At 46.7% G+C, this 27,862-nt stretch overlaps 1 protein-coding gene across 1 annotated transcript in view; it reads right to left on the bottom strand.

The window, feature by feature from the left end:
• Positions 1-27,862, bottom strand: part of LOC139333108 (transmembrane protein 132C) — a 123,317-nt gene that overhangs the window by 37,046 nt on the left and 58,409 nt on the right. Inside the window, exon 3 of the mRNA XM_070965386.1 lies at positions 21,311-21,457. Coding sequence (XP_070821487.1) covers positions 21,311-21,457 — 147 coding nt within the window. The remainder of the gene's footprint in view (positions 1-21,310; positions 21,458-27,862) is intronic.

The following is a 27,862-nucleotide window of genomic DNA, read 5'->3' as shown; positions in this document are numbered from 1 at the left end:
AGAACATGGACAGTGGAAGGATGGGGAGTGTGGAGAACATGTACAGTGGAGGACATGGACAGCTGAGGACATGTCCAGGTGTGTGTTTGTGATTTACTTTGTGCACAAAGCTGTGACTATAACAAACAAGTGATAAATGTTGGGGTGAAAACGGTTTATTTGTGGCGTTTTTACGACGACTCTTAAAAAGCAAAGCTGCTCCCGGTCGTATATCTCGCCGACCAATAAGTTGTAAAGCAGATGGGCAAAAGCGGGAATGATGAACAGACATTTTGGGCTCTTTACCTCACACAGGAAGCCTGGCGGCAGTCGCTCTTTGACTGTTTGCTGCACTTGACCCCCATTGACACACGTCATAAAGTGAGACCTGACGGAGGCGTCGGTGTCGGGGTGAATGTGACTCAGCCGTTCAGTCGCAGGCATCAAACGCCGGCGTGCCATCCCAGGCCAACCTGCCCCCTCCAAGTGGGCTAATCACATGGCTCGCTGGGGGACACTGTTCATTTCTCTGTCACTTCCAGCGTGGGGTCTAATTCAATTAGCAACAGAGGGCCCGTGGACGTGTGCCACACAGCTGCTCTCAGCCTGATAATTATCTGTAAACTAGCTGCGGTTTGACTGAATATGAGGCCAGACAGAAGACCGGAGGGCCGCCAACGGGCAATGGACGGGGGCTCGGCAGAAGACGGGCCCCGGAGCTGGAAGCAGCTGGCCCCGTGGCTTCAGAGGCCGGACCTGAGAGGAAATCAGACTTGACAAGGTGCTGCCCGACACAGCTGACGAGCGGCTCACTGAGAATAGACGGCTGCGAGGATGCTGCTTAGGTACATTCAGGGCGGCCATTAATCACAGTGACACCGGCAGATCTGCAGGACGTGCGGTGACACGCAATAAAACAAAAGTGCATAGCCGAACAGCGTAATGCATGCATTTAAGACACCGTTCGACGCATTTTTATACATCAACATGACAACGTCAAGCCAACGGCTGACATAAATAACAGAGGTGATTGTGTCGACTGGTGACAGTAGACTCTCTCACGTTACAATAAACCCTGTTTGCTTCCTGTCGCAGAGAAGAAAGAAACTCAGAAACACGGAAAAATCTGCGTGAGCAATCACAGCCTGTCAATATTCTCATTGATCACGTTCTCTGTCGCCGGCATGAGTCTCTTTTTTTGCTCTTATTTCAGCTGCATCTTTAAAGCTAAACTCCATTGTTGAAACCAATCAATGCTGAGCATCTCATGCTCTGTAAGTAACTTTCACTATTGATTAATCTGCTAATCTGCTAAATCGCCTTAATTCCCGAAGCCCACAGCGACTCCTTGTTTTTGGACAAACAGTCCGGCAGCTTAAGACGTTCAGCTCACTGTAATGTCTGACAAACACAGACACTGAGAAAGAAATGCCTTAAATGACCAATCAGTTGTAATTATTGATGGTTTTCTGCCCATCAAATGGATTCATGGTTTGAGTGGCGCCTAGCCAGGTGTTAGCAGGTAGCTTTCAGGTTCACACTCAGCTGTTGTTGTAATGTTCTCTCTGCCTTCCACGTGTCCCTTCAGCATCCATTAAATCCACACTGCTATTGTTCTGTCTTCACTAATTAAACAGTCTCAAAAGCTGTTTGCAGAGGTGACTGAGCTCCATCTTATCTTGATGGAGCATGCCGAGGAGATATTGAATTTGGGCTGCAGGAAGGTTAAAGAAAGATAGATTTAAATGTCAAAATGAATAAACAGACGCGGGACAAAGTTATTGGAGGAATTTCCTCTTGAGCAGATTTCTCTAGAGAAGGAGCTTTAATTGAAAGAGCTTCTATTGTTCCATTATCACACTCACTGTGTCATTGTGACACTCCTTGTTTAATCTCAGCCTGATGTGATTGGATCCGTGTGTCCACGGCCTCGTCCAATGGGGATTGGAGAATAAGGGACAGACACAGAGAGCCTTTGTGGAATAAATGAAGCGACATTTTCAGGTCCAGTTTCTTCATTTTAGACTCGCAGCTCGAGTTTTTCTCGACATCTCGCGGCGTCGTCGTAACATCAGAACGACAGAGCCACGTCTGGTCCAACGTGTAGCTGAGGACGGACGTGTTGCTTCTGTTTTACGTACGATAAACTGAGTAAGACTCAGAGTCCGAGCCATGAAGGGCCAGAACAAACAGCAGAGCAGCACGAAACGCTGCTGATTCACCGCAACAAGAAACGCTGAACGGAAACAGAAACAGAACGGAGGATGAAGATGCATAATGCAGGCCGGTGGAACCAGAGGAGGTGCAGTCCATGGCAGTATGACTCAGCTCTGTGTGTGTGTGTGTGTGTGTGTGTGTGTGTGTGTGTGTGTGTGTGTGTGTGTCGGGGGGGGGGGGGTCTCATGCAAACTCTAAACTACTTGTAGAGGAAAAAAAAATAATCAAATTTGTGGCTTCAGTGGTGCTTGAAAACAGCACCCTGAAACTCTGCTGTTCTCATGCTCCGTCACCTGGAACAGCAATAAACCAGTCAGCACAATGAAGCCAGGACACACGCACGCACGCACGCACGCACGCACGCACGCACGCACGCACGCACGCACGCACACACACACACGCAGTCCCACAAACAGCTATGCATACATGTATGAGCACACACAGTATATCCTGTGCACCGGTGCATCCATGCATGAATCTGTGGCCGCGCACACTCTGACAAACGCTGTGAACTTAATCACACGAGATTCCATTTTTCTGAATCTAATACAAACATCAGCGCGCAGCAAACTGTCTTGACTGGACGAACTGTCGCTTCACGCACACGCAGAAGGACACTGATGTCTGTCAGAGGCACAATGCAGCACATCAGTGGCGTCATCAACAACGGCAGCGCTGCAACAATGAGCGCGAGAGCCGGAAAACACACATCCTCACATGACTTTTTTTTTTTTGAACAAATGTGTTTATTGATGCTTCAAGCTTTATAAACTTAAACACATTTACAAAACCTTTCTTTGAAAAGCTTCAGATTCTGTTGTTCCATAACATTGAGAAATAACAGAAGGAAATAAACATGAACAGAGAACCTATCGGCAAGGTGTTTCCCAATTCCTATGACAGAGATAAAAACTCAAGAGAATAAAATAATTCTCATATATAGATAAAACTGAGTAAGGGACTGATGGCGATCGACACTTATAAAGAGTGGACAGACAAACAACAACACCTTTATCTACCTCAAGGAGGGCGGGTATGTAGTAGCCTGTATATAACTGAGTCATCTTGATGCCTCATAATGTTAGTCCAAAATAAGTAATCAACGGATTCCACCTCTTCTTGAACAAAGCCATGTTGAGGTTAAGCTTTGCTGTTATTTTTTCCATTGTGTATACCCTGATAAGTCGCTCCTTCCATTGATCTATTGTCGGGGGTAATGGCTTACACCAGGACATGGTTATCATCTTTTTAGCCACCTTTACAAGGATTTTGAAAAGGTACATTCTTTCTTCACATAGAAAGTCGTGGGGGAGCACTCCAAGAACAAAGACCAGCGGGTCCTTTTTTATATTAATTTGTAGAATGTTAGTAAGTTCCACCCAAATTCCCTCCCAGTACAATTTCAACTTAGGACAATCCCAGAAAATGTGTGTGTGATCTCCAATTTGTCCACATTGCCTCCAGCAAAGGTTTGTCTTTGTCTTGTCAAATTTGGAAATAATAAAAGGGGTTTTAAAAAAACGGGTATTCACTTTCCAGATGAATTCTTTCCAAGTGGGGCTGCTAGTCAGTTTATGCCCACTCTCACATATTTGCTCCCAGCTTTGATCTTCAATCACAACATTCATTTCTAATTCCCAGAGAGCCCCCCTGTACAGTTGTCTGCAGTAGTTTATATAAACGTGACACAATTTTTCCACCTTCCTCATTCTTTATGATCTCGATAAAGAAAGGTTCTAGATCAGAGGGCTGCGTTGTGAGAGACCGCCATTCAGTGTGAGACATCAAATAGTTTCTCAACTGTAGATACCTGTAAAAATCAGTGGAAATCAAACCGAAATTTTCCTGTAATTGGCTAAATGACTTCAGGATTTCACCATCAAATAAATCATCTATGAGAGTGAGACCCTTATTTTCCCAGTCCTTAAATCTTGAATCTAATTGTCTAGGTATAAAGTCAATTATCTCTGAGATTTTCATTGACCTAGATATAGACCGAGATGCATTCATCTTTTTCTTCACCGAGTTTAAGACCTTACGAGTACACTTCATCCAAATGTTTGTAATTCTATTCCTTGCCCATATCTCATTTGAGCAGAATGGTAATACTTGTAATGAAATTCCTGGGCACGAATTTTGCTCTAAAGATAGCCAAGTTGTTCACATGACTTTTAAAAGGTTTAGGGTGAAAGCTAACATTTATTTTAATGATCATTTAATCTGCTTATTGTTTCATCGATAAATCGTCAGACAGCAGTAAAAAATGTCCATCGCGGTTTCCTGGGGGGGGGGCACCGCCCTGACTATTACTGGATCAACCTGGTGACGTCTGTCTGCTGAGTCAGTCCCATTAAAAAGAGGATTAAGGTGAACGTGAAGGACAGACGGACACAGAAACAGCTGAGATACATTTCATATGAAACGACAGTAACAGTGTACGAACATGAAGAGCTCGTGTTAAAGACTGCTCGCTGTCTGATACAGAATCAGAGTCAAGTCCGCGTCAGATGTGTCTGAATCTCAGCCTGAGGGAAGCCCACGAGAGGCGAATTACCTCCGGCAAGCATCAGCCTGCAGCCTCGTTTTAGGCCTGATTTCTGAGAATGGACCCCAATGGTTCAGGCCTCTGCTGGGGGAGACCTGATCAGAAACCAGAGGCACATTTTCACGGCCCTCTGATTAGCTGCTCTGCAATCAAAGCAAACCCCTCAGAGGCTGAATAGACGACAACCACGGCTACACTCAAACGCAGACGCCAGCGAAAAGCAGAAAGATGGACTGGAGCTTCCATGGAGACATGTTATTATTCTTATGATAATATTTATTATCGGGCTAATGTCACAGAGCCGCACAGAAGAAATGTTAAACTTCAGCTTGTTAGAAGAAACCCGAGCACAAAGCCGAGGATGGTGGGTCCATTAGTGCCTTTATGTTCCAAAGAAAAGCTCTCCGGTATGTTCTGTGAAAGTACACAAAGGGAGGTGGAGGAAGGAGATGGAGAAAAGCCAAAGGCTGGGAAGTGGGGGCTGCAGAGTTGGGAGAGTGTAGGAGTTAAAGCACCCTCAGACGCCCGTACCCGGCGGACCTTTTCAATTCAGCCTTGACCAGAATAGACGGAGAGATAGTGACGGGAGGAGAAAAGGTGCGAACTCCCCCCGAAACACTGTCAGATAAAGCGAAGACAGGAAGGAGAATAATAGTGATAAATGTCAGCAAGGTGTAGCTGCCTCTGTGGCTCTGGAGGTTCATGGTTATGCAGACAGAGATATATTGTACATATTGGCCACAAGAGAGCGAAGGCGGACAGACGAGAGGGAAATTATACAAGAATAGAGACAGTTTAAGAGCAGGAGGGCCTCACGGCTTCAAGGGATGAGTTAAGAACATGCAGAAACATAAAGACCTGTGTTCATGAGAGCGAAAAGAACATCGTGCTCTGCTCGGGTAGAACGTGAAGACCACCAGCTGACCCCCTCACAGTGAGTCACTTTGTCCAAAGATCCCAAACTGCACTGGCAGCATGAGCAGGCGTCTCGGTGATTTCAGGTGTGCCTTGGTTAAAAAAGCATCACTATAAAATTTCACTCCAGGTTAGACACAAAGTGAGGAGAGAAAAACCTTTTATTCCCTCTCGTCTGACAGCAACAATACGTCCCTGCAGCCGGTGAGTGCTCTCTCCATCCTCTCCTGGAGGTGAGCTATAAAGATCCCTGTGAACAAAGTGGCTGCTGACGGATCCCACGGCCGCCAGCCGCCGGCGCCCAGCATTAACCTGTCAATATGACATTCAGAACTACGCCAATTTTACATTTGATTAAACTTTAATACCGACCTGCCTCTGAATGTATGGGTCTGTGTTGGCCCTGTGGGCGTGTGCGCATGCAGGTATGTGTGTGTGTGTGTGTGTGTGTGTGTGTGTGTGTGTGTGTGTGTGTGTGTGTGTGTGTGTGTGTGTGTGTGTGTGTGTGTGTGTGTGTGTGTGTGTGTGTGTGTGTGTGTGTAGCTTTCCTGCATTTCAAACATGTCAAAGTGTTCCCTACATGAAGGCTGCAGTGCACTGGTGATACAATCAGCAGCCGGAGCATCCCTCATGCTGCTATCATTTCCTCCCAGATACTAAACCAATAGCTTTGATTTATGGAGCGTCAGCTGACATTCATTTACACACCTCTGAACTGGCAGAACAGAAACAGAGGAAACACTGCGCTGGGCTGTTATGAGGAGCTCTGTGTTTAACAGGGAGCTGGAAATGTGATGAAGAAAACACAGATTCTGCTAACAGTCTTTTAACATTTACTGCAGGAAGCATAAATCCTGGGACACATCTCCGTCTTGGCACACGGATTCTTCTTCTTCTGCGTCATAAAATAATGTCCTGAGCACGTCCAGCAGCTTGTGCAGCATGAGCAGTTTGCACAGAGGCCACTGATGTTAAACAGGTGGTGTCATTTTAAGACGAAAGCTCTGTTCGGAGGTTAAATGGTCGATTTCTCCGGGAGGACTTTGGCAGATATTTGTAGAAATCTCATCCTGGATGTTAACTCTGAGGTAAATCCGCTGTTACACTCAACTAATGAGGCATATCCTCACTAATGTGAGACCAATTCCACAAACTCTTCTTCCTCGTCCAAATCATGAATGTGACTCATATATGACTCATATGTTTTTGCTACTTTTAGTATTTTTACTCATAATACTTCTATGTTTTTATGGTTTTATTTGAGTTGCATTTCTACTACATCTGAATCCTTCTGCCTCCATGACAAACCCAGAAAAAGCCTGTGTTTGTTTCACGGGACGTTTTGAGGACACTGTCTGGACCTTTGTGCAGACAGTCAGACACACGCATTAAAAAGTGCTGCGTGTGCACTCTGAAGTCCTCGACACGGCGAGCATGAACCTCAGTGCTTTCCGTTTGTTTGCTTTCCTGTCAGCAGTCCAATGAAAACATACGGTTCCTAAATAAGATAATAATCATAATAATAACGCTATGAGACACTTTGAACAAGGTGTTCTTCATCAAGCTGCCTTGTTCTTCCCAACAGGCAAAAAATACACTGAGGAAATGTAATTTCCATTTATCTTATTCTCAGGAGCCCATAAAAAAATCAGACTGTTAGGTTTCACATAACCTACAGTGCCTGAATTAAAACCCACTTTTAATAAGCATCGGATTCCCTTTAATTTAATCATTTATTCTTTAGCCCTTTCTAACGTGCACGCAGAGAAAAGGGCTGAGTGCTATTAATTATACGATTATAATGAACCATGGGTGGAAACCGAGGGCTTCTGGCTTGTGTGCATCAAACCCAATAAGGGGATCAAATTTCCGATTAGCTTAACAGTGTTCTGCAGCATTCATCAGCTAAAATATTCAACTCCCACACACACACACACACACACACACACACACACACACACACACACACACACACACACACACACACACACACACACACACACACACACACACACACACACACACACACACACACACACACACACACACACACTCGCTTGCTGCTCCCGCTCCTCGTTTGGTCTCGCTGCCTCCCTGACTCATGCAAACTGTTATACACTTGATTAAATGTACACGGAAAAGAGACAATTCAGGCTTTCTAAATAAGAGTCTGTCTGTCTGTCCTGGATTGGCTACAGACGAGTTGTTGTCACTGCTTTCTACACAGAAACTAAAGGTGATTTATCAGTGGAGACATTATACCTGCAGGTGAGTTAAAGGTTGATTTCTTGCCGGGGGGGGGGGGGGGGGTTGGATGAGGATAAGGACGTTTGATGTTAAAGGCAGAGGAGCGTCAGGAGGAGAATATTCCATTATTACATTTGCTTCTTAACTTGCCTTGGGGGGAAACGGGGCACAGCCTGTTAGACGGGGCTCAAACGGCAGCGCATCAATTCCCAGACGACAAAATCTCATCTCAGAGTTAATGAAATGCACCATGCCAACAATTGTCTAATCAAAACTAAATGCTTTGCTGCGGCGCAGCGTCGTTAGAGTCCATCAGCTGAAGTAGGCTCTGCGGCGTAATGGATCCCTAATGACGGCGGTCATCATCACTGGTGACCTCGGACCTCTGAGCGTCACGCGTCACCTCTGTCAGCTGCTCTCTGTATCTGTCTCACTCATAGAAAAGCTTTCTGAAGAGTAAATTGGAATATAATAAATTGCCACTCGTCCCGACAGTTACACTCAATTTTCCCCACATCAAAGCTCTCGTCTGGGGGCTGGATCACAGGCATGAACCACCGGCGACGGCCAGCAAAGCTGCTGATAACTCGCCGGCACGCACACTAGGGGGCAGCAGACACTGAGCCCTGGGGCGCTGATGGAAACTGGTGCAGATACGCTGATCCCTCCCCCGTCTGCAGGCTCCCCCTGCTCGATCTGCGGGTGACATCATGTGACCGTCTTGGCCTGCCCTTGCACCTGCAGGTGCTGTGACACTGGCGGCGCCTGTCCTCCTCACTGAAGTCCTCAAAGACCCCCGAAACCCGGGTCCTTTCAGCTCTGGCACTGTTGGCATGGCAACAGAACCTGGAGAACACACAAGAGTCATTGACCAGAGGGGCCCGAACATCAGATCAATGGGACTCTATGGCAGCGAGGCTTCACCCCACCCCCCCCCACTCGCTCGTAGGATGTGCAAGGTTAAGCTCCAACTCTGTGACGCCCAGAAAGGGTGAAAGAGTCAGACGGAGGAGCCGCTCGGCATCACAGACGAGGTCCAGCTAACGGGGCGGTGCTAAATAAGGACAGCAGAGCCAGATGTTGAGATCTGTGCCAGCGTCTTATGAAGAAGCAGTGCACGGATCAAAACGAGGATATTTAACCTCAAGTAACGCCGGCAAAGCCCTGAAAGTCTGAGCACACGGCACGGAGTCGCAGCTAACCCGTGCACGTCCTCCAACACGCACACTTTCTCAAGCACACACTCGAATAAAGGAGTGACACTCGTGCCGTTCCACACAAACACACGCGTAAACACAACTGCTTTGTTTGTGATAATTACAGCGTTGGTGAGGAAGTGATGCGGAGGCTGTGTGGGCACGGCTGCTCTGTACCTCAGTCTTAATGCAGGGTCCCATGCACCGGGGGGAGGGAGGCAGTGATGGAGAGTCGGCCCCTGCACGACTCCCGCCTTCCCAGGAGTCCTTAAAAGATCCATTTTAATTGAGAGAGCGAATAGAAGTGCGTGACACCCACACAGGCTATTCTGTCATAGTAAAAATCTGTTCTCCTTCCACGTGCATCGCTCGTCAGGCACACCCACCATTAAGACTGACTTCCAAATGTGCTGAAAGTTCCAAATAAAATCTCTTTTTCTTATATTTCAACACAAATTCAGGACTGATTTTGCAAACTGTTGATTGGATATTGCAGCTCTCAAACAGGTTCAGTGCATCAGCAGGCTGCTAATCTAAAGGCTGCCCAGTAATCACAATCTGCTCCTGTAACGAGGATCTGACTGCTCCTTTAAAATGAAACCGCAGTAATTACATCACAAATTCTGATTGGACTCATCTTGAATTAATAATTATATTGTAAATTCATATTACAGTCGATAAACTTTGAGAGGAAATGTATTTAACCTCGCCTGCTCCCAGTTTGAAGGGCTCGTCTGCTCTCAGAGTCGTGAAGAACCTGCTCTGGAAATAAAGTCAAAAGAAAGAAATCTGAGAGCTTTCCTCGTCCCTAAACGCCTGTGAAATCCCGGCGAGCATAAAAACTGCATGTGGACATGCTGGCTGTCACAAGCCAATTAACAGTGAGGTTAGTTCACATTTTGGATTCATAAAAGCACAGAGCTGCGATCACGGGCTCGAGGAACCGAACCCACAGACCCCGACGGCCATTTTTAAAACACACGAGCTGCGTTTTAGGCTCTCAAAGCGCTTTATCAGCACCTCCTCCCAGTATGCACCCAGCTCCCAGTCAGGAGCGCATTTAGGCATTAAGCTGAATTTAGGCACCTCTTGTGCACCACTTAATGAGCTCAGTGCTAAATTACAACCAGAGCAATTACACACACATCAGCCCTACATTCCCGCCATACCGCATCCGCCACACACACATCAACAGCTCAGATCCTGACAGGCTATTCCACAAGTTGAACTGTGTATTTGTGGAAATCTGAGCATGTTTGTGCAAAAAAAAACTTAGGGCTGCACATTAGACGTACATCAGTGGGCTGACAGCAGCACAATTCGTCATTGATCAGCACTTAGGGAGTGTGATGTGAACGGCGGAGGAGAAATTATGAAGCATTCGGTAAGGAAAAACTGCCTCCGCACGCCCAGAGGTCCGTGTGCAGAAATGAGACATTGATCCATAATTGGAAGCACTCAGTCATGAAATCTAAAGACTAATTAAAGAAAGAGAGCTTTAATGGCACCATTTACATATTCAGCCCAGCCATTGAATGCCAGGCTGTGAGAGACGGGGGAGGGGGGTGATCCAGAGGCTGTGATAGGTTGAGTTGGATCACACAATGACAGACCAACGACAAGCATCTCAAACGTCTGACTCCATCAGCACCACATGACTAAGATGCTGCTGCGGCTTGGGCGTCGCCGACAGACGCGTCACCTGTGAAAAACAGGCAGATTCGCTGCTTTTAGTGACGGCTAACCAGCGATGTGGTCTTGGCACGAACGGCAGTGAAGTCATGGATCAGCTCAGGAGCTGGTGCAGGTGTCCTCTCAGTGGATCTCCTCCAGCCAATGGCAGCGTCTGATGCCTCGCCGTCACGTGGATGTGTGTAAATGTGCACGTTCGCTGATGTATCTGCGCCCGGCGTTTACGTGTGATGGTTCAAGGTGGAGGAGGTGACATATACAAAGTGTGGCATCTCATCTGGAGGCATGAAGGCGTCTGCCGGTCCCGCTGCGCTGAGACGCTCTGGGTGCAGCTTCTGATGCCCCCGTGGCCGACTGAGGTGTACACGGCGCCTGATTACATGTCAGGGCTGGTGAGCAGGCGGCGGGCTGCGGGAGAGGGCTGCCGACGGCGGCGTCCTGAACCTCTCCCTGCACGTTATCAGGTGGACAGAGTTCCGCTCCCAACCAGTTAAAGATAACAGAGGACAGCAAAGGATTGCTTGTCAGTGTGGACACGCGCAGGTGTCGCAGAGCAGGTGAGAGGATGAGACTGGCACTCTCTCTGTTTGTCCTGTGCTCGACTGAATCTGCTGACTGAAAGCACAGCTGCCCAGTCGTGTTTCATCAGCTTCAGCCTCTCTTTGCTCGTGCACGTAAAACCCCCCACCTCGTTTTTTTTTTCTCCCAATACTGCTTCTATACCTTTCTCCACAGCCCAGGGCCTGTTTTAATAGGCTCATTTAAATACTTCTCCAGCGCAGGTTAGAGGAATGAGAAAGCACTGGTGCCAGAGCAGGCATTTCTTTAACTGGAACAGGCTTCAGTATAAAAGCCAATCATCTTGAAGGCCACGTTAAACTGAGGTTAATTGGAGCCAACTGCAGGCCAAGGTTTCTTTTGCCTATTCAGTAAGATAAATCTGTGGGGAAGGAGCTTTTGAGAGAAATCTGAATGGCAATATTAAAGACAAGTGCAGCTTGTTCTCACTGCTCGATTGTTGCTCATCAGAGGAGAATACCGAATGAGGGGAAGCTCATCACAAAGCAATCCAAACTGAGCACTTGTTCAATAGACACCGCGAAGACGTAATTAGAAGAGAAACAACCAGTATGTTTGTCAGAACGCCTGTAGACAATTGCATGTTTACATCTCAACCCACTTCGCCTCCCTGACTGAGTGCTACCTGCAGCGAGCACAGCAACAATTTTGCTCTAACCACAGGTCTGAACCGCGTCTGTCTGCTCGGAAAACACGAGGAAATTTCTGCAGAGGCTACGATCATACATTTATTTATGGGAGGAGAGCATGGGAAATAAATCGGGGCTGATTCGTGGCCTTTGTTTCACGCTGAAGGATTTCAAAACAAAAGCAAACGCTTGTGATTCTTCACAGAGGGAGGAAGGAAAGGCGGCGAGGCGACAGCGCCGGTAAACAAACCACACGTGATTATGATGTAGTAATTTGTCCAATTTATCTATTAAATAAAATCACAGACACATATGCAGCTGATACAGCAGGCTAATTCACTGTGTCTCTTTCATGTGCCAAAAGAAGAAAAAGGCTTCAGATCTCAGAGTAAATATCAATAATATATTTCCTGTCTTCACTTATCATTCACAATCCATTAAAATCAATAAATGAAGAAGCAGCAAATCCTCATATTTGTGAAACTGGTCCCGTAAAATTGATCGTCTCTGCATGAAAAACTGTCGGCATTCATTTCCTGTCACTCAGCTGATTGTTTGAGCTGTGCTTGTACAAACTGTTAGTTTAGGGTTTGTTAATGGTTCGGACACACCGTCACCTTCAGCCAATCATCTCGCTGCCTTCGTTCTTTCACACTGCTGTTACGCTGCACCCCCCCAGATCTTCATCATCCTCATCAGCCAAAGCCTTTCGGATAAGACTTAATCATCACACATCAGCCGTCGTAATGAACAATTATCTTTCCTTCCTTCGCTTGTCTCTCCTGATTGATCTGCGTTTTACAGCCCACACACCTCGAACGCACTGTAACAACAACGATGTTAATAAAGTTAGTTTTGTCCTGACGGTCGTGTGCTGTCAGCAGAAGATGAAGCTCACACAGAATTACTACAGAAAAGCGACATGTGGTCGGTGAGAGATGGACGGCTCGCTGTCCTGCTCTTCATGCTGCAGCTCGTCCAGCACTGCACTGCAATCAATCAACATGCACTGAAGGTGTACGGATCATCATTATCATTACTCATTATTCTGGAATAATTTAGACCATAAAGTAATTTCTGATGCCCGTATGTACAAAATAGTTACATTAACACACTATTTAATCCAAAACAGGTATTACAAATGACACATATGAGGATGAATGGTGTTTAAATGAGTCTGTACATTCATGCACATGGTGTCCATGTTAGTGTGTTTCACTGCAGTAATCTTTCAGGAACTAAGGAGCCATGAGACGGCTCAGCTCTGTGTGCATGTTAACTGGAAATAAAGAACAAATCTGTATGTGAATCAGTGCTTTCACTGAGTATTTTTTAAAAAGCAGTTTTACTGTAAGTAACTAAAAAAGCCCTGTGGTAATGCAGCGCTCCAAACACTGGCGGCCGCCATCTAATCCTCCAGCGGATTAACCTCTAAGAGCAGGATATTCACTCATAAAGCTTTAGAAACACATGAACTCTCTGGGACACATGCGAGCCTCAATCTGTCTCTGCTCCGCACATCCGCCGTCGACCACAAACACACTCTGGACGCTGTGGCGTGACCTGACTCAATCTGAGCTGTATCACTGACAGGACATTCAGGTCGCCATGTAAAGCCAATGCGACGTATGAATAAAGTTTTCAACTTGGAAAATGGTGCCTTTGCAACCTGTAGATGTACGCAATTGATCCAATCTTCCACTTTTGGAGCTATTACTATCCAGACTGACCTGAGAAAATGTGCAGCGAGGCACACGGGGACATTATTTCCTCATATTGTTTCCTTGGTAATGGAACAGAGGAGCAGCCTGGACAGTCAGATGTAATCTGGGCTGACTGCTGTAATCAGCTGGACGTCCTGGGGAGACACAGAATACGCCATGTCTGCTCCAGTCCTGAGAAAGGAAACTGAGCCACATCTATTCTATTAAATACAATCTGAATGTTCTTTTCTCATCAGCCTGACAATACGGCACCTAATAGCACCCCCGCCACTCATTTTCTTTCCAGAAATGTGCCTCAGTACAAAGCGGCGCCACGCCCGGCTGTCACACGAGGCCTCTGATCACATGTCATTTCAATTACAGCCCGTCCTCGCCAGAAAGACGGCGTCACAGGTCGCACGAGTAGGTTATTACGACCCTTATTTGTGTTCGCTGCCAGTGATTAGGATGAGAGCAAAGAGGAAGTGAGGCGACGGTGTAAAGAGCAAGAAAGTCCGCGGGCGGAGGAAGGCTGGTGGAGGGACGATCAGATCAACGCCTTCACTCGTTTTGTTCCTTAAACCTGAACGAACTGGACCGTTTCACAATGTCAGCCACGTGACGATGAAGGTCATTTCAGGAGTCACTGGCAACCAGCCCGTTCAGGCGCTTAGCTCTGAGCTCTACTAATGAGAGGCGAGGAAGACGACGGAGCAGTGTGGACAGTTGTTTAGGTGTAGGTAAATACTGCCAATGAGGCTCCGGTGAGAGTGTTTACGGAGCCCAGCGGGAACAGGGCTGATTCATTATTAAGGGTGTTAGCATTAAGGCTGTCAAGTTAACGTTCCTGTTCGGCCCTAATGTAACTGGGTCATGTCGTTCCAGCCCTGATTTATGCAGCATTATACAGCATTAGAGCCCACGGCGTGTGGATCCGTCTCAGGGCTGTTGCTCTGTTCAAAAAAACTTTATTCATGCAAAAAAATCAAGAGGGTTTAGCATCTCATTTCACATGAGGTCTGACACAGCACTGACCTGTCGGTGAGCTGCACTGACGTGAAGGAAATGATCTTTGTTCTTCGCTCGTCTTTAAAGTCTCTGTTAATGAAACTGGACTTATTCTCCATCTCTGGAGGAAAGAGGCACAAATGTCTCAGGGACCCTAAGACATCGTGGAGAGAACGATGCATCCACGAGCGAGTGTGCTTCACATTTCTTCTGGGGCCTCGAGGACTGAGGAACTATCCTGGGTCCTTTCTTTCATTGCAGTTTTGCAGTAAATGTCACAAACTATAAATAATTATGTTCTTAAAGGTTCTCTGGACTTTGAAATTGAGATAAATTGTCAGGTCGCTGCCAAATCTCGCCCGTTATTGCACCGCTGCATGATTTCTTTCCCGCTGAGATCCCAACTATTCACACTGATGAGACTTACAAGCCTGCTTCAGAGGAAAACTTGTGTATCTTTATCGCAAAATTAATGTACGTTGAGCTTAATTACATTAATCTGAACTCTATGCAGATTTGATTCAGACAGTGTAGACAGGCCACGATGAGGCTGTTTGAAGCTGGGATCATTAAAAAAGATATTTAAATATATATGCCCCCCCCCGCCCACTTGGACCAGCTCTCTTGTGGAGAGGCTGTAATGAGTGGACGGCCTGCTGTCCCTCTGCTGGGTGTGGCGTGGGGGATTAATGAAGTGGTGGCTCACAAGAGAGATCCATCTGCACCCAGACAGCCTTAATGAACTGCCGAGGCCCAGACATGGCACTTCTACTGAGGCCCCCGTTTAGGGCTCATGCTGAGGAGGCAGGAGCGCTGTTGTTTTCCATGTGTTTGCCTTTAATGGTGACAAAGTGAACTTTTCAATCTGCCAAAGTGCACTTCAGCCGCTGTCACGTGCTCTCCACACGGCAGTTTTGCCCCCTTTGTTTTTTTAGATGGATTCATTTTGATTTCCTCCACATACTGTAGCAGCAGCACTGAAAACGTGGAGCCTGTCAAAGGCCGACAGCTTCCCTTCAAAGCATCACTGCAGGCTTGAAAGGGTTCTGCATCAACACGTGGCTGTAAATGCTCATTTCTAACTATGAAGTCAGGTGTGTATGAACGGAAAACCACGCTCTCATTACTTTAAAGAACATTAATTATTCATAGTTTAACAAACAAACAGCATACAACAAAATACAAATAAACAGAGAAATAACCGTCCAGGCCCTCAAAGAACTGCTGCAATAACAAGAGCGGCACAAATTTCTTGAAACAGTGGGTCATACAGAACAAAACAAACTCATTTCGAGCAACAAAACTCTCCAGCTGACTGATGTTACAATAAGAAGCCTATTAAAAGGTCTTAAACATGCACTTCAAGGTTACATACATGATGCTCAAAGACTGGGCCAAAGCATGCAGTCACCACCTGATCGATTACATGGAAATAAACTAATGCCACGTTAAAACCTCAGGTAAGTCAGTCAGCCAAGCATGCTATCTTATATTTGACAAACACTGTTCAAATCAAGGCCTGAGTCTTTGGCAATGCAGATAAAAAAGACAGGAAGCAACAAAGATCTGGACCATCGTCTGTTCCAGCATGACGAGGAACCCAAAGCTTGACAGGCCTGCTGTGCAAAGATCTGCTCAGCTATGCCCTGACCCCCGCTGTTCAGGGGCGGGGTTTAGTCAACAGCCAATTGATGTACAGGCTTAAAAGGCACCAGTAATCTATCAATCAATCACTTAGTCTTTAAAATAAGCACGTGATCCCACCATATGAATTAGATGATGAGGGTTAATTTCAGCAATTTCCAGTCTTTATGAACGAGTGCTTTTGTTATTCAGTCTGATTTGGCAATAAACGAGTGCAGCTTTAAGTTAGTGCGCGCGACCCAGCATGCAGTGCAACTGGAGCGGATCCGGCTTTTCATTGAAACACATCATGACAAAATCCTGGACGGCCATTAACTCATTATTGCATGCTCAATAGATTCCTTCTCTTCACTTTGAAAAGGAGCGACATCAGCTGTTTGGTGGCGTTTCCTTCGGGGTTATTTTCAGTCAAAAGCTCCACCTGTCTCTCCACTGTAGCGCCCCTTGATGAAAAACTGTCACCTCAGTATTGCTTTTATTAGACTGGATGCCGCCAGTCAGGGAAAGTGTGCATGTTTGCATTACCAGAGGAAAATTCAACGTCTGCAGGGCTGAGAAACTATGTCATTCCTCTGAAAAGAGAGGTTTTGTGCCATGAACACTTGCAAGAAAAATCATATTGTTTGATGAATACAGTCCAAAATGTACATTATGTTTAGCTGTAAAGCCGGTGCTACGTCAGTCTGAAGGCTGGCTGTGAGCGAGCAGAAAGAGCTGGCAAGTGCAAAATGTCGTTTTATTTTTTTCAGATTGTTATTCACAGCGAGTCGGGTGTGGCGGGAGCATCAGCTGTGAGCGGGAAGAAAGGAGCGGCTCAGCTGGCCGGGCCAAGCGGCTTCAAGTGACTGAGTGAACCTGCGCTCAGAGCACACCTGACCCATCGCTGACACTGTCCTCGTGCTTCCAGAGGCTGCCGCACATACACGCAGGCTTCAATTAGCAGCCCCACACTCATTATTCAATGACACTTAAGTCCAGTCCACAACCCAACGTCCAGTCGCAGCGCCAACGATCCATTCGTACCACAGCTGACAGCCAGAGCTTCCAATCTTCAAGTGTGTGCGTGTGTGTGTGTGTGTGTGTGTGTGTGTGTGTGTGTGTGTGTGTGTGTGTGTGTGTGTGTGTGTTTTTAAAGATGAAAACCCAGCCTCACTGCAATCATGAGAGCAGTTACTGATGACATATGTGTTTGCTGGTGTCATTAGCTCTCTCGCTAACAGCTGCTCAGCCAGGGCGGCTGAGCCACTCATCCCTCCATCCACAGACGGCGTGCTGTCGACATGCTAACCACGCACGAGCAGCCCGATCTAACGGTGTATTTAAACACATAAACTGAGTGAAAAACAAAAATGAAAATCCTGAATGTGCAGAATCAGAGTCTGAGACTGTGGAGAGGACGCTCGCTGTAGCCAAAAGGTCGTTTATTTCATAATCAGATTGTTGCTGTCAGATCTCATTGAAAGTGTGTGTCCTGCTGTCGATGCCACGTGGTTCTGTGTAAAGGGCTTTGGAGGAAACAAATCTGCAGCGTGGACGAAGTTCAGTGAAATATTTTGTTGTGAAAGGTGTAAAAATAAACACTTGAAAGTTGCTGTTTTGCAGCGTCACGTCACATTTTTGGTTCATGTTCAAACTGATTTAAAAACAATGTCACTGTAACTTTGATATTGCCCCAGATTGTGCTAAACTAGCCAGCGCTAACGTAGCATTTGATACGCGTCGTGGCTATGCTCCTCACGGCTCCACAGCCTGGTCACTCCTGTCTCCAGAAAACCACGATGACGTCGACTAAAAAGCCAAAGTCGAGGCTTCAGAAGCACAGTCCACAAACCAATGAGCGACACCACAGTTTCACAGTCCCTTCTGCTTTCAACATGCCGTGTCCCGAGTGTCTCTGGCTGAGCGTGAGTGGACATGCAATGCAGGACGGGGTAATGACTGAAGAAAGGACGGGAAATTGCAGGACACGTGATTTGATTCCAGTGCTTAACTCTGCTGCAGCGGGCGAACAGAATAATGAAAACACATCCACACGCTTCAGAAGTGTGACTAACAACTCTGCATCTTCTGTGCACCTTGTTACAGGTGAGGTGACGGTGCCATGAGCTGCATGGCTGACTGCTCCCTTCACAGCTCCAAGTTGTGCTCTCGCACACCTCTTCCTCCTCCTCTCCTCGAGGAAGGAACAGAAAGAGGAGAGCGGGCTGAATGACAGCTCAACAGATGAGATAGCTGTGTCTAATCCTTCTCTAAAAGAGCTTCATTGAAATGACTGGGAGCAGGGACGACAAGACGAAAGAAAAATCGAGCATTGTGCATTGTAGAGCCATCACGGCGTCTTTGGTCTCCTCTGTGAAGTGACTTTGACAGCTCTGGGGATTAAGGAGCAGTCCATCGTACGTGGCCCAAACAGCAGGATTAGACTAAATATGCTCACTCTTGTCTCTGGCTCCTTCGCTTAGTAAATCAATAAAACATGATTTTACTACAGTAACGGAGCGTGCATGTGCGTGTGTGTGTGTGTGTGTGCGTGTGTGTGTGTGTGTGTGTGTGTGCGTGAAGGTGAGGTCGTGAGGCAGAGAGAAAAACACCTGCATAAAGGGGGAGAACGGCTCCAGAGGGAAGGAGGAGCCAGCTGCCAAGTGTTGCTGCTCGCTGCTGCAGTTTGCTGAAAGCTCCTTTTTATGTTGCTTGAGATGCCGCAGCTCCGCTTGCAGCCACGACACCATGCATCCACGGGAAGTTTACCGAGAAGGGCCGAGAACTCGGCTCGGACTAACTCTGCCGGCGCCCTCTCTCATTCAGTTTGACAGGTCGTGTTTGGGGACGTTAAAAGAACATTTTACTGCACGAACATGTTCGTGCTCACTGTATTTCCATTTCCAGAGAAACTGCTGACACCAGCTGCCACGCACAAACCAAAATGGTTTTCAGTTTGCAGGCTTCTTGCTAAAAGTTACATAAAACTGAAGTCACACGCATAAAATCTTGTGTACTGCGAGGCGACAACAGATCTGTTAACAGGGATCATTTTCAGCTGCAGCTCTAACGTGCTCTCAGAGTCTCGTTCAGTCACGATCACAAACCACAGCAGCTGCAGATACTCTGGCCTTCATTTTTAAGTCAAGAAAAAGAGAGGGGAGGCAGATACAAACAATGAGATTATCACAAGCGTATTTTGCATCCCCGTATATTCGCAGGCAGCCGAAACCTTTCTATTTATAAGACTTGGCTGTCAAAACTTATTATGCGAGTGAATGGAAGGTCTGAAGAGAAGTTTCGGTGCGGAGGCGACTTTGAGTTCCCGGGGCAGCTCGTGTTTGAAACCCACTGCTAATACACTCAAATAAACTTGTGCTGTATGTTCTGAAAAGTGAACATTTTTATTTTGTGAAAACATGATGCAGAGATGTGAGCGTGCCCGTCAGCAGCTGCTGGGCTGAGCGTGGCTCTGCAGAACCACAGATTACTGCACAAGAGGCCTGTTAGAGCAAATCTTTATTAGCTGCTTCTGATTTTACAGCCGCGGCCGCTCAAAGGCCGGCGCCGTTATCTCCGTTTTATACGCTGCAGCGTCGTAGTTACATTATAATCATAGTTCACAGCGATCTGCTAATAGCAGCATGTCTAAACAAATCAGCACATTCAAACGACGTAACACGCTTCGTGGACTGGTCTCCGCTTAAATAACCCCTCGACCGCTCTGATTATAAAGTCGCAGTTGCGATGTCAAGCGTCCTGGTTTGGAATTTGCTAAGTGGAACTGAAGCTAAACAGCAAATAAGTGGAGCTTTCCTCAACCCCAAATCTGCATTTAATCCATAAAATTACACCTGTCACTAGAAAGTTAGATCTATTAAAACCGCTTCCTGATCCGAGAAGGAAAAACCATTACAACACACAAAGGCTTTCAATCAGCACTTAATTAACACAGCAACCTTTTTCCCAGAGCTGGCAATCGCTTCCCTATCTGCCAGATTAGTTTAAGAACGAGAACGCAGACAGGAAATGACCACAACAACTCTGAGGCTACGGCGGCGGATAAATAAGTATGCAAATAAAACGAGAGGAACGGATGGAGAGACAGAGCGACAGGGAGAAGAGGGGATATCGCAGTAGTCTATTAACCCCCCCCAGAGTGGTCTCAACAGACATATCGCATGACCTTAATGTCAAGTAAAGCCTGTCATTTCAGCTGAGGAGCGTCACTGCGATAACCAGTCAAACTGAGCCGCCGCTCGGTCTGAGTGACGGAGCGTCGCACAACGACAACAAGACAGAGCTACTGCTGCTGTGTCCTCCACAGGTGAAGATCGCAGCCCATTAGGAGATTATATCCAAGTAGAAATCAGAAAAGAAAACTTTAATCGAGGACAAATTAAAGCTGCAATAATTCATATCGTTTAGCATGAATAATAGAAAAGGTGACGATGTGAAATGAAAAGTGGTCGTGAGTTTCCATGAAGCCGATTCTCCCGTCCGTCACTCTGCAGCTGACAGAAATCTGCTGAGCTCAGCACCAAACTGCAGACAAAGCAAGCTCGCTGGGGGACACAGCGGCACATTAGCAGCTAGCTTCATCCCGTATGTCCCTCAGGAGTTGGTGGAGACCAAAACAGATAAAAAGAGAGTGAGAACTGAGCTTAGACTGGCCAGGAGGGCAGAAACATGGCTGAGTGTCTGCTGGAGGAGTAAACAAGCAACTGTTAGCTAGCATATGGGCTATATCAACTTAATACGGTCATGATATATCAGTGTTATGTTCACAGCTGGTTGTTCTGCCCTCGACTGACCAAAAAATGCATTAATGCATTAATTAAGACATGATTTTTAGCAGCCACTGTGGGGGAGGCGAGGGGAGGGGGAGGCGAGGGGTATTCAGCTTGTTACACCCTGCAGCCTCACTGCTAGATGCCACTAAATGGACGTCTGACGTGCAGGCATGGACGTGCTGACCTTTGCTGGTCGTAGCTGGACTCCTTCCTGCGGCAGTGCAGAGTCACCACGCGGTGGCCTTCGCTCCTCACGTCCTGGCTGACGATCCACTGCGTGGGGTTGCTGGGACGAGCCCCGAGGAACGTCACTCCTTCTTTCAACTTCACTCTGTGGACGAAGCAGAGACAAAAGACAAAAGACATTCATGAACGTGAGGCTGAAGGACTGTCTCCTGCCGCCCAGCAGATCCTCCTTCAGCGACTCACCGGACGCACAGCTGATCCATGCGTGGCAGCTGCCTCCACACACACAATCATTTATTTTTGACTTTTTTGTCATTCTGTCTAGAAATACATTATCCAGATGGTTCACTGCACCGCGTTGTCTTCAAAAGATGTCGCAGCTGTTATCTTGGTTTTGATCACATTGTTTCTGTATCCCAAGAGGACAATTGGCTGTTTTAAACATGTGAGTTTTTCATGCGCTCCACCGGTCAATCAAATAATCAAAGCGCGGCAAACACCTGCGGTTTCAATGCGCATGCTGAACCCTCTGATACGCTTTGGTGTGCATCTTTGCAAAATCTCATTAGTTTTGTATCTAAATTAATTTCGTTCTCGGCGCTGTTGGATCTGCCGTCCGTGGAGGATGTGCTGTTTCTCATGAAATGAGGGTGCTGTGTGAGTGGGATGTGACGTCCCATTACGCCTCCTTTACCTCCCTCAAAAATAGATCCACTTTCTGAAAAGGACATTATGAAAAGGTTTCTTTGACTGCGGCAAAATTACAATGTCAATGTCCTTGGCTCAGTGCACGACAAAGGAGGAAACCTTCATCGAGAGGAAAAAAGAAAGCTCCTTAACAGCAGCACGTATGCTAAGTATACCCGCCGAACATGGAGCGATCAGGTGGAAAGTGTTGACATCAAACAGGTTTAGACTGATGTCCCACATGTGATTTGGTTTGAGGGTGACAGCAAAGTTGAAGAGCAGACTGAATTATAAAAAAAAGGCCAAATCACTTTGGCTGTGCGATCCACAGCCGGCTGGCAGACGAGAGCAAAGATAGGACGTTGCTTTCATCTCGAATTTGTTGCTGCACTTTAGCATGCGCAGTGCGCCGACCGGCCGGCCTGCCGGCCTGCCTGCGCGTCGATGAATGCACCTGCCCTCTCCAGTCAAGCCTTTCTTTGATGTGATGTCTTATCATGTTGTGAAGGGGGCCAAATGCAAAGTGGAAATGGGTAATATGACAGACGGTTAGCTTTCCTTTTCTATAGGAGTGACGATAAACACGACACCTTCTCCGTGTGTGTGTGTGTGTGTGTGTGTGTGTGTGTGTGTGGCAGTCTTTCCGTGATGACTTGATGTCTTTTCGCCGCGTGCGTGAACGGAGGCCTACATACTTTCACAGATTCTCATTTTGTCTGATGCTGAGATCAGAGCACACAGTATTTCTCTCTTTCCAGATGAGATGTGAGAGCAGCCAGCCATGACTTTCCAGGACTTGGCTGAACAACATGACTGCAAACTGGACGGCAACCAATCAGAGCTCGCTGTCTCTCACAGCTTCAGGATGACTGTTGTACCTGACAACGCCAACAAATACTGGGATTATGAACGAGAGCAAACCTTGAACCATTCATCGTCAGATGGAGGAAGGGCGTGTGGGTGTGTTTGCAGGCGGTGGTGCTGCACTGACAGGTGTGGTGCATCAGCTTTAATGCTCCTGACCAGAGGGCGACAGGTCAAAGGTTGTAGGTCTGCTAAAATAAAACATGCATTATCTTTCTCATGTTCACGGCCGTGCATTGAACGCTCTGTGCTTTTCTGGGTGAACATAATGAGAAGATGTCAGACTGTGCAGGAGAGGGCAAAGAAAACCCGACATGCTGCTTTTGCTGCCACGATGCAAAGAAACAGTCGGTTTGATTCCTTTAAGATGCAGACAACACGCTCAGAGGTTTGGACCACCTGTCATGTTGATGTTTTTCTTCTTCAATAATTGTAACATACATGAAAACAGCATAATTCAGACACCAAACACAGCAGAAGAAGAAGAAGAAAAACTTTCAACTGGTCGATGTCCCTGATGATGGAGGAGAACATTGCTGCACTTTTTCCCAAATATCCTTCAATTCTGAATCTGTTTTCCAGTCCGGGAAGGCGTCGCTGACCCTCGATCGTCACTGAACCACAGCCGAACTGTGAAAGTAGGCTCGAAGTATTTTGGGAGCCCATTTTTCTTTGGGCTCTGCACAGAAAAACAGCCGCTGACAGAATCTAAGATACTCAATCAATCAGCAGTCAGACTGAGGAGGTGTAAAGTGTGTTTTGTCAGTCCAGAGTATGTTCAGCTGATGTTCTGTGATCCAATTAAGTAGTTCTAACCCTCGACTGACCTTCTGTTTCTAGTTTTAAATTTTGAGATTAGCTTGGTGTTAATTGCAGCTTGTAAAAGTCGATCCTGAGCTCCTGGCGCTGAAACAGGACCCTGTTCGTTTCTCAGTCTGCACAGATTTGGATGCAAAGCTTCAGATTTCCTTTGACTGGTGATGTCTTGTATTCATATTTGACTCAGAGGCATCTTTGTCTCTTTCTGACCTTTCAGCTGTCAGTCTGGTTGAACCATCGCTCAGTGTTTGGTTCCTCATGTGCGAAGCATGACCTTTCTGCAAAGCCTTCATCCAAACAACAAGCATTTGTTAACAGGACTATATACAACCTACAACCTAAAGACCATTCAGAAACAGTCCTCTCAGCCATCTGACGGCGCTGAATCAGGACTGTGCTGCAGGTTTCCAATGGCTGCGTCGACTCCTGATGCAGCATGGAAGGCGACACGTGAACACAGCACAAGTTAAAGGGAAGTGCAGCAGTTTACTCATCATGGGGTCTCAGCCTGAGTTTAACAGCTGTGTGACACTTCTGTCTTCTGGCCTACATCACGGACTGGGCGTGGATGTCAAAAGGTGAGTGAACTCAGCTTTCTTCTTGTTGTTGCATCCTCAGAAATCCTCAGTGTCACTTTACTCATATTCCCATACATCTGGACTGAAAGCAAAAAGAAGATACTTGCTAAACTGGAGAAGCTGGAAATGACCTCAGCCTGACTGCTTTGGGTGAGACACACCACCAACTACAACTCTTCATCTGCAAGTCCTGAAACACACTAAACAGCACAGAATAAAAGCTTCCAGCGTCAATCCAAGGGCAAACCCTTTTTCCATTAAACTGAAGATCTGATGTTCAAGTCAGAGTGAAAGGAAGGGCCGAGGTGGACCTCGCTGGCCGGGAGCATACAACTGTAACACAAAGAGCTCTTGCACAGTCCTGCTCGGATCCCGAAGGGCCAGTGCTCTTCTATCTGGTTTCTTTACACTTCAGTGATCTGGATGTGTATCAATGGTTTCCAGTGAGGCTTCAGAAGGTTTTAAACACAGTCCAGTCTCAGAAGGGAAGCAGTCATTACTCCACAGACCATATCCGGGTCCACAGAGCAAGTGTTGCTGTATGCTTGAAGAGTCTTTTATTGACTTAATGGTCAATTTGGCCTTGTAACCGGCAGTGTAGGAGTCGACTGCAGGTTAAATAGCAGCCATCCAATACTGGTGACTGACTGATCCATGCTGTAGCTCAGCCAGCCATGCAATTCACAGTTCAGTTATCAGTTACCTCAGAGCACATTTATGAAGCTAAAGCATTGTTTAATAAGAGTAAAGGTCTAGTGCTTTGAGCTACATGCTAACATGAACACGTTTCCAGTGCAATCCACCATGAAAATGCTCACATGGTGATGTTTAGCAGGTATAATGTTGGCCGTGTTCATTAGCATGCTAACATTTGCAAGTACAGCTCAAGCTGGTGGGAATGTCATTAGTTTGGCAGGTGTTTCATCATAAACCAAATTATTGGACAAATTGAAATACGACCCCATGACAGTGTTGGATGAAATGTCAGTGGATCACTAAAGTCATCACAATTCATCCTGAGGCTGACATGGATGCCTCACACAAAGCCTCATGGTGGTGATAGAGGAAAGGTCATCATGATTCAGCGTCAGGGAAATTTTGGTCTGGCACAAAATTCATTGAATAGATTGTTGAGATTTGTTAGTGGATAAAGGAAAACTTTGACCTGCTCACGGTATCACCAAAGGTCGAAGGATTCATCCGTGAATTTCTTTACAAAATTTAACGGGCTTCCATCCAATAGAGGTTGAGATATTTCGGTCTGGACCAAAGCGGTGGACCCCATCCCGAACCACTAGCCAGGCTGAGTCTTACACATTGTACAAAATGTGTGACACAGATGAAGAGTAAAGTCAAGGGCAAGCCAGACAACAGTCGGGCAGAAGTCTCTTCAAAGTTTGACAAGCCTCCTCCCCTCCAAAAAAACAAAAGATGAAGGAGGAAGGAACACTTTATGTGAATGCACCTGGGCTTTCCTCAGCCTCTGAATAGGTCTACTGTGAAGCCGCCGAGCTACAATCGAGCCTGACTGTTCTGAATACCAAGTATTAAACAACTAGAGGGGAAGTAAAGAGACAACAGCCCACAGAGAGAAAAGGGGACGCAGTGTAAAAAGGCAACAGTTGACAGTTTAAAGTTACGCTCGGCGCAACTCCTAAAACTGTCAGCAATCATAAGAGAAGCTGACGAGTCTTCATCAGTGCTGTGCTGAGTCTGAGCCCGACTGAGCGGAACAAAGTGAAGCGGGTGCTGGTTGTACAGAGGCAATCAGGGAGCACAGAGGGGACCACATTCTTATGCCATTTCATGTCATCACAACCCTTTCTTGGATGAAAAAATGGAGAAAATCAAGCTGCAAATACTGTATATTCTATCCTCTCATTCTTTTTCTCTTAGCGCCGTCTCTCTGCCGCCTGTCCTCCCTCAGACCTGATCGTATGCTTGGACTCCTCAGGGGCTCCCTTAATAAATAGTGATGAGATAAGTAGGAGAGCTACTTCTCGGCGGGGCGGTGAAAGAAATAAAAATTTCCAGGGGAAATCCAATAAGGTGGAGGCTGGATGGTAATGGGAGTCCCCAGCCAGTGGTCTGAGTCCACTGCACTCCAGTTACCTCTGTAGCCTGCTTCCATCTGGCTCTGCTGGGCTGCTCCTGGCTCACATGCATCACAGGGTTTGGTGATCTAGTCTGACCATTTATCTCCACTGACTCCTCTGAGGACCATATGCATCCCAAATCAGCAGCTCCCCAAGGAAGCGTTTCCTGTTTTATTGTGCCATCCCGCCTACATAAACAGTGTGCAGGGACTGCGAGCTCAGTGGGAGACGGGGAAAAGAGAGACGCTGCATTGTGGGGGAAAGCAGGGAGACAGCGGGAGGACAGCACTTTGTGACGGTTTGTGGTTGATGGCAAATGGAACAGTGTAAAGCACCGCGCTCATCTACGAGTGTGCTGCTTCATAGACCATAACTGCTGCAAGAGCACACACTGGAACACACACACACGCTGGCAAGCAAAAAATAAATCAGGCCAGACGCCTACACTCCAATTCCGAAGTGACATATCAAAACAGACTTATTTTCACAATGTACAATGAGACACGGAAACTTTTGCAAAGTCTTAAAAATTTCAAAAAAAGGACTCTTAATGCTTTGTGTTGCGTGTGTGTGTGTGCATGTGTGTGTCTGAGTGTTCGTGTATGGGGTCTCTAATTGGTTTACCCCACTGAGCTTCCCTTGGTGCAGAGGATGTATGACCCCTGACCTCTCACCTGAGGCCACCTGTGAAATACCTCAGGTGAACTGGCACAACCTCTTGGACAGATGTGTTCAATGCAGTGGACGTAGCCGCCGTGACATCAGCCTGTTTGAAGCCTTGAGTTTGGTAATATGTCCGTGGCCATCTTGTTTGTTGGAGCCAGAGGTGAGCATATTTGGACGTGAGACTGGAGCAGGGAAGGACCCGAGGACATGCTGTGACAGTGATTTGAAATGTCTCAACTATTAGAAATCAGTTACAGACGTTCATGTTTCTTCTTCTGTCTTCAGGTCAAAATCTCACTCTGTCTACTACCTGAGTTCATGAATAACATTCCCATCATCCTCAGCTGAGTAAGCTAGCATTACACCAGGTTAGCATCCACATGTTAACACTGTCACTGCGAGCATGTTAGCATGCTGATGCTAGCCTTTAGTTGAAAGCACTACAGTGTTGAAGCAGAGCCTCACAGAGGCAGAGCCTCAGTCTCACTGCTCTTTATTTCATCTTCAAAATGAAAAAGGACAAGAAAGAAAACACATGCTGTAGGTAAGGGGTTAGGGGATTTTAGATCGTAGGAGGGCGTGAGGAGACAGAGTTTAGGTAGCTGGAAAAACAATGAGAAAGAGAAGGTTCGGGAAGAGGCTGAGTGTGTGCGTGTGCAGGCACAGAGCGTGACTGTGCACTCTGCAGTTACTTAAATCAATGTGTTGTACTGCCCATCTCGACCGTTCACCAGGGAAGGAAGCAGATGCTTCCATACGACGGTTACGGCAGAGCAAAATAAGCCTTGTTTGTGGAGGCACAGCGTTAAAATCATCCTAAAATGTTCAGAGGACGACAGA

The sequence above is a fragment of the Chaetodon trifascialis genome, chromosome 6 (assembly GCF_039877785.1).
Source record: "Chaetodon trifascialis isolate fChaTrf1 chromosome 6, fChaTrf1.hap1, whole genome shotgun sequence".
In the NCBI taxonomy this organism is placed as follows: domain Eukaryota; kingdom Metazoa; phylum Chordata; class Actinopteri; order Chaetodontiformes; family Chaetodontidae; genus Chaetodon; species Chaetodon trifascialis.
Note: the sequence above shows the minus strand (reverse complement) of the source record. Positions and strands in the feature narration are given on the sequence as shown.